Below are 8,023 nucleotides of genomic sequence, written 5' to 3'. Positions count from 1 at the left end.
AGTTTAATGAGAAGTTCAGGTCAACAGTTTTCAGTATCAGTACTACCTGAAATGAATTGGAAAATGACTTCTTGGTACTTCTTCCATGCCAAATGAAGTATTTTCCACCACTTCTGTCATATTCTGGAAAGACTTAACTCCTGAACACAAGGAATGGTTGTTTTCTGATTCCTCTCTCCTTCATCATTTTTTTGGACGAAGAACCTGCACCACCTCCCACCATAAATAGAAGCAAACTAGGTTTAAACATTCAAAAAGTTATAAAGGTTTATTAAATGAATCCAGATTTGACAGATATTACATAAATTAAGCAGCAATAAAATTTTACTAGGGTTTATGTACAGATCACAGTGATTTTCATTGTGCAATGAGGGCTGACTTTGTAACTTTGAACAGTACTTATACATGTGAGCTACAACAAGCAACCAGCAACACACAACAATATTCCAAGTTAACCTCGCAAGTCTAGCAGTTCAAACTGGTTATGTACTACACAAATGCCTGCTATCACTATCACTACCTACTACACAACAGAGTATTTATAAAGCAGTTAGGTTTGCCATAGAAAAGTGCAAAACATGGGAAGTCTGTACACAGTACAGTACAAAAAGGAATCATGCTACAGTCATTGAAAGCTGAAAAATAACTCTATAGCATAGGAAGCACTGCATCACAACTCTTCTGAATGGCAAGCAGATGGGCCGAAGAACAGCCATATCTTAATTGCTTTCAAACCTGCAAAATTCCTGTTGATCTGTTTAAACGTAGTTCAGTACCTATATTTTGATCAATTAACAATGATTTTTTTACAGTGGAAGATCACATTAGTTAAAGCTCAGTAGCACACATATTCATTGATCAAGCTAATTTACAGGAAAATCTACAGCATGTTCTCCATTTAAATCATGAAGCATTTTTATTATTTGGTTACAAGGCAATTTAGTTTACAATGCACGTTTATCACTTAAAACCTCAAATCGGGCAATTAAAAATATATATATATAAAACTAAAAAATAAAGATTGTTTTTTAATGTTTAACATTCTTGTTTGCCAAAGCAGAATATGGAAGGCCTATGGGCTCTTGCAAGAAAACAGTCCTTATGCAACAGTCTATATGCAAAAATATATGTTAACAGAAGCAACCATAATGAAATGAACTTCAGAATAGAGAAGGAAGGAAAAAAAAAGTATTCTATCTTGCTTAAGAAAGAATAAAATAAATCCAGAGTCCTTAGAGCAGAGTGTATCTGGAAACATCTGCTTGAGCACTCAGATAGAACTATGTTCGTTAGTGGTCCATGAAGTCCCAGCAAAGACTTAAAATAAAACCAACTCACTTGTGCAAATAAATAAAACGGGCATGTAAAATACCAGTTCAGTAAGTTGAAGACTGTAGAGAAAATAACTGGTCGTTTATAATAATGTTTCAAAAAGGTTTCTTATTAAGGGTTTAATTTAAAAAATTTTGAAGGTAGCTTTGTACTAGAAAGCATGTTGACGAGGTCAGTAATTAGGTGTAAGTACACATGACTCTGGAAACAATGTGAAGTCCATGGATTAGCAGTATAAAGAAAACTGTATTCACTTCTTTAGTCTCTATCATAGTGAGTGTCAGTGCATCCACTGCCAGCAATGGGTATGTGAATGAGTAAGAATGGGTAAGAAAGAAAATCCACAATTTTCTGTTCTGTTCAACCTTTCAAAACTTCTGACCACCAATGTAGCAAATCAGTCAAATGCAACTTCAAACTCCATTTACTCAGCTCTTAAGACTTAAACCCAGTCAGTTTTTAAATTTGAAAGAAGAAAACAAAACCATGCTGTTTTTGTAGTACTTAGGATTCCAAAAAATACTGAAACTTGCACGTTAAAAAATAAACTGTGCTTCCTCCCCCCATAGACAAAGTAAGCTCTTTTATGTACTTCAGTTTCTTCAGCTGATTTGGAATAACTAACTCCATGGATACAAATAAAGAAGATTAGCCTCATTTTTCAAGAGAATGAGGTATTTTTACCATGTTAAAAGGATAACTTTCCCTGGATTTTCTCCTTATTATATATTCCTATATAGTTTTCACTGATTTTCAGGTAGGGCAATCAAGTTGCAGCACTTTTTAATATTTGTAATATTCCAGAACTACCTCTTTGAAGAAGCGTAACTTTATTACATATTGTATTTCTGCAAAAATTATACAGTCTCTAAGAATTAATTTGTTTTATAAAGATATAGATCTAATAAACTAGAAGTTGCAAGCTTTCAAACTACATCTACTATTTCACTACATCTCTGCATTGTTTAGAGCTAAACAAAAGAGAACTGAAGTAATTTTTCCACCAGGAGAGACCAGCTGTAGATCTGTCATACAATTACAAGGATAGTAATTTAATTTGCAATTACTAGAATGCCTGTATAATAAGCACACAGAATTCAGTTAAGAAAAATGCATCTTTGGCCTCCATTTTTAATGGCATTTTAGATTAGTAAAAATGTGGAGAATTCTTTGTAGGGAAAACAGCCTGTGAGATCTACAGATAGTTTTATGTAGAGCCATCACTCGTAGTGTTACAACTTCAATAAGCTGATGTGCTTCTGAAACAAACAAAAACTTCTGATCTAAATATTATGATTTCCCTAAAAGTTATCTAAAACCAGAAAAGTATTTACTTTTTGAAATCAAAACACTTAATTTCCCCTGCATTAAAACAAATATCACAATACGAAACGTGAAAAAGACTGCAACAATCCTGAATTGTATACAATCTCCTTTTGTGTTTATGTGTACTCATATATGAAGATAAATACATATGCACATACTGATATTTGGTGCTACTTAAAATGAAACAGTATTGCAAATACTTCCTAAATTCAGTGTATTTAAGATGTTAGAAAGCTGTTATACAGTTTAAAAGAAATTCCTCAAATCTAACGCTTGAACACTGTACATATAGAATTCCTGGCAGTGGAGACTTTAGGCTATTTCCAAAAGCAGGAGCAGAAAAATCAGGCTCTAACATACATTTAGTGTTCCCTCTGATATTCAGAAGTGCCAAATATTCGACAACAACTATGCCAATAATGAAAAAAGTCTGTTATGGCTCATGCTTAAATTTAGCAAAGATAGCAGGCTTAAGATTGAGAACAACTCCTGTAAGAGCCAGTTATAGCCCTTATACCAGTATGCACTGAACTGAGTGTTTACAGAGAGTTGTCACAAGAGGAATCACATTTCAGACAGCACATCATCACTCAATATCCTGGTTTGTAGAGACATCAGTGTAACAGAATTTCATAAATTAACCACTAAGATGTATCTTAATCAACAATAAAACATGCCCTTGTCTTTCTGCTTTCAAGTACTATGGTTGCAAGTATGAGGCATTGGAAATTTTAGGTACAAATCTTATTTAAAACTTAATTATTTTTATTTTTTACAAAGAATTATAAAATGTATATATGATGAAAAACTCATTTATCCTTTTAAGATTTTTATCCCTAGAGAACTTCTTGAAAAACATTATTTGAAAAATAAAAATCATAGACTCTGCAAAGTACAAAAATTTACATCTTTGCACAGTTCCTGTGCTTTAGTTGTGTTGTATTCATTATATACATATATACTAATTTGTGCTTTTAATTACACAAGTTTAGTATAAACTTATAAAATTAAATCTATGAGTTAATTATGCAAAAAGGATCTGGGAATAGCAGGAAACTTAACTAAACCATAAGTTAAAAAAAAAATCCTAAAATATATCACTTTACTCAAGTCTACTTCAGAGTAGACCATCAATATTACAATTTACTAAACCAATGCCAAATGTTTACAGCTAAAACTGATTCTTGCCTGCCCCCAACTCCTTAGATGTTCACTATATTCTCATTTGCATATCTGAATGCAGTATAATTCTCATCCACAAGGAAAGTCTTAATTTATGTGCTAATTTAATTTTTCTTCAGACTTGCTCTTCACTTCCATTTCTTTCCAGTTTCTAAAGCAAAAAACAATGAAAAAAGAATTAAAATCAATGTGGAACATGTGAATTCAATGTCAGTTTTCAGTCTTTCACAGTTCTGAAACATAATTCATGGTACAGAATTAAACTGACAATCTTGTTCCATGAACTAAAGCATTAACTCTTCATATAAAGACCTTAGAATTAAGAAATAAATGTTATTTGTCAAATCAATCTACATATTTGCTTTTCAAACTCAATTTAAAAAGGTAAGATTGAAAGATTAAAATATGTGTGGATAAGAAGTGCTATAGAACAAAGTCTGTGGCATATCTCTATCATTCAGTAAGCCCGCTTTAAAGTATATTATTTCAATTTTACTTTATACCATATATTGATGTGGCTAATTCATGTTGGTTTTAAGAGCTGTATGGAAGAATTAATCACTGTTATGAATCAGATGATGTAGTTTCTGCAGAAGGCTCTCACTCACCGACCTGTCATCTTTTGAAGAGGATTTCTGGCCTGTAAACATACCTTGTCCAGTGTAGATGTTGCATTCAGAAGTTCTTGAAAATTTCTAGATCTTTAGGAGGTACTGGAGGCATTTTGTTCCAGTCATCTTCAGGATAAGCTTCAAAATTGGAAGTATCTCCATCATTGGATACTTTCGGCACTATAGGAGGCTAGTGAGAATAAGGACAAAAAAAAAGTTAGTATGGTTTATCAGTCTGCTTCCCTCCATCATATTAAAACAGAAATTCTGTAAAAAATGAAAGAAAAAAAAGGGAGTACATTTACAGAAGTTCACCTTTTTCACCAATACTGACTGACGTTGAGAGAGAAAAGATTACAGCAACATGTACGTGTTCCAAAGCTTTGTCTGAAGTTAAAAAACAAAACAACCAAACAAAAAAACACTTATAATGCAGATATCTATTTGTTTAGCATTCAAGCGCCAGCTATTTTGCAAATGGAAGTTAATTACTGCACAAGATTATTTCAGTTAAGCTTCCAGGCATGTTACAGAGTACTCTGCCACTCTCCTCATCCTTCACTCTTTGGCTAACTGGCATGCAGCAGCATAATCGCCATCAGATCCCTCTCAACTAAGATAAAGTCATGATAGTAGTGCAGGTAATTGCTTTGTAATTGAGGAAAAAAAAAAAAAAGCCTTCCCTTCATTGCTTTCAAAACAGATTGGTTGCATTTGAAGAGGCTGAAATGACTAACGTGTATGTGCCTCGTACTATCTACTACGCCTTTTTCTAGGCAGCACATAATGAAACTGCTGCACTGTAAAAAACTGATTTCACAAGGATGTCTGTAAAAGCATCTTAACACAAATGGATCTTTGGATTTTATGGAAATTGGAAGTCCAATGAGAAATACTTGTTTTCTACCTCTTTCCTCAGAAGATCATTTGGATTTCCAGTTCACAGTTGTTTTTTTTTCCCCTATTTTCTGTTTAGCGCTGAGATTACTATGCCCTTCTGGGCACAGAAATGTGACAAACCTTCTTTCTGAAACACTTAATCAGTTACAGGTGAAAAAACCATTTCCTTACTCAAGTGACCTTCATGTCTATGCCCTTCTTAGTGATATAGAGACCTTAAGTATCAGCATACCAAACATACTGCTCTAGTTTGAGAAAACCTAAAGGACACCAAATTGGCCAAAGAAACTTACAGCAAAAAAAAAATTACAAAGCGTGAAGTTGTTCTCCATTTCCTGATAAAGGTTTCCATTGGCTCTGGGATCTAATCTGAAATTTTAGGCTTTGAAAAATGAAATTAGCAAGTTTCAAGCTGGAAAGAAAAGTCCTTACAGACAGTACCTCCACACTTCAATCAAAAACAAAGCCTTGTTTTGGCAATATGGCAGTCACAGCATACTGCACAGACTCTTAAGAAGATGTGCACAATCTGCTTTGCTCCAGAAGCTCAGCTTCTGTGCTTTAATGTTTAATGCAGAGTTCTGGAGAACTGTGTGTGGGGGGACACAGGTATGTAGGACAGCGCTCCAGGTCACAGCCTTTCATTATCTCAATACTCCAATGCTCCCAAACTGCAAAAACTATTTGAAGATGTACTTTCAAAACTTCCTATGCAGTGACAGCTACCCAAACTGACTGAAGACTGCCAAAATGCTACTGCTAAACTCAAGGGAAGGTGCAGCTTGGCCCAAAACCTACTTTATCCTGATCTTGCTTTCAAAATGTGAAAGAGCCTCAAGGCCCATGGAAAATGGGTCTTCAAGAAAAATCAGAGCTATTTTGTCCAAGAGGGGGAATGCCTGATAGCCCTGCTTCCCTGGAAGCAAACTATCAGGGAAACAACTTTTGTTAAGTAATAGAGAGGCAGAGAGAGGAATTAACATTAACAAAATTACGTTCTCTCTCGCAGCATGTAACGTTATTTGCAAAATATTAACATATAAGATCATTTCAAGACTGATTCAATGCTCCACTTGTACAACAGAACAACTCATACTTTTTAGAGGAAAAATGCATGTATTATGTCATGTTTTCCATCTCTTCATCAGTATATAAAAGATGAAGATTATCAAAATTGTTATTTTTAGAAGCGGAATCACAAAGCAAACTTCTGACTCAATTTATGTCTTTGCTCTGAAGAATAATTAAGTAGCATATCATCCTCATGTTCTAAAGTTCAATGTAATCATCACAAAAAATAAGAAACACAATTTCAAATCCATCACCTAAATGCCAGTGAGGTTTTTTTAATAAAAATGCTGCATAAAGGGTGCTTGGATCTGAGACTAACATTCACTTTTTTAATACTATTTGCTATTTATTTAGTAATACAGATCGTTGTAAAGCAGAGTTGAAATTTCTACTATGATGTTATATTCCAATCTGTGATTTCTGCGCGATCAGAATTTATGGTAGGTAATATGAAAAATGTGCCTTTGTTGTAACACCTGTAGATAAATTGTCAATTGAGTGTTGTAATCCCAACATAAAATATTGAAAAAAAAAAACTGCCTAGAGCATTACATTAGGATACTGTTCATGAAAATACCTCATGAGCATTTTCACCTCTTATCTATTTTTCCCAAATTATCTAGTTAGAAATTCATTGTAAAAAGCCATGCAAATAAAAGTAAATCTAAACACCTAATTAGTACTTGACTGACTAGAGATGGCAATCTATGTTATTGAAAATCACTTCTGTGAGAAATTGTTCCAGTTAGAACTTTGAGGAAAGAAAGAAGGGTTTACTTCCAAAGTTCTTTAAAAAGAATTTTACAGTGTTGATAGCTTTTGCAAACATTTGCCCTCATATAATACTAGAATTCAGTGCTGTTAAAATTTATGTTAGAATTACATTCATAAATCCTTCTCTCTCACCTTTCCTCTTCCTCCTACTCCCATATGCTTTACATTTTATTAAAACATTTACCTGAGTTGAACTCGGCAGAAAAAATTAAAGCCCAGAGAAAATATTCCCACAAATACAAGAGGATGACAAAAATGCAATCAAAAGCAACCCCACACCAACACTCTTTCAATCCTACAACAGTAGTTACTTACAAAGACCTATAAATGAAAACTGCAGCGTACTGTACGTAATGTTAACCACCTGATTTCAGCAAACAAAGCAGGCTTTTTTAAATTGACTATTCATAAGTGTATTGCACACAAAATGTGAATAGACATTCAAATAAATTAACTTTGCAGTGCAAAAGGAAAAAAAAGTATAATTATTGATGGATATAAATACTCAGATACTCATACACACACAAAGACATACACACACAGCAAAAAAAATTTCAACAGAATAGTTCAAATGAACAATAACTGCTCGTTGGCATGTCCTATACAGTATTTTTCAGAAGGTACCTTTAGTCTCCTTTGAGGTACAGCATCCCAGTCTATAGACCTGAACCATCGATGTCTCTTCACATCATCTGCTCCATTCTTAAAAAAAAATAAGTAAAATAATAATAATAATAAAAAAATTAATAAATGATATGAATGCCAAGACATGTATTTCAACATAAGAACTATAAGAACTATGCCATAAAAAAAAAAAAAACAGTGGT

General features: G+C 33.5%; 1 protein-coding gene across 2 annotated transcripts in view; it reads right to left on the bottom strand.

Moving 5' to 3' along the window:
• Positions 1-241: 241 nt before the first annotated feature.
• Positions 242-8,023, bottom strand: part of PRKX (protein kinase, X-linked) — a 55,316-nt gene continuing 47,534 nt past the window's right edge. For both annotated transcript variants that reach the window (XM_015277728.4, XM_040661450.2), the window contains exons 7-9: positions 7,821-7,898; positions 4,493-4,641; positions 242-3,991 (exon numbers count right to left, since the gene is read on the bottom strand). In XM_015277728.4, the coding sequence (XP_015133214.2) occupies positions 4,516-4,641; positions 7,821-7,898 (204 nt within the window). In that variant the 3' untranslated portion in view covers positions 242-3,991; positions 4,493-4,515. The remainder of the gene's footprint in view (positions 3,992-4,492; positions 4,642-7,820; positions 7,899-8,023) is intronic.

Source organism: Gallus gallus, chromosome 1 (assembly GCF_016699485.2).
Source record: "Gallus gallus isolate bGalGal1 chromosome 1, bGalGal1.mat.broiler.GRCg7b, whole genome shotgun sequence".
Lineage (NCBI taxonomy): Eukaryota > Metazoa > Chordata > Aves > Galliformes > Phasianidae > Gallus > Gallus gallus.
Note: the sequence above shows the minus strand (reverse complement) of the source record. Positions and strands in the feature narration are given on the sequence as shown.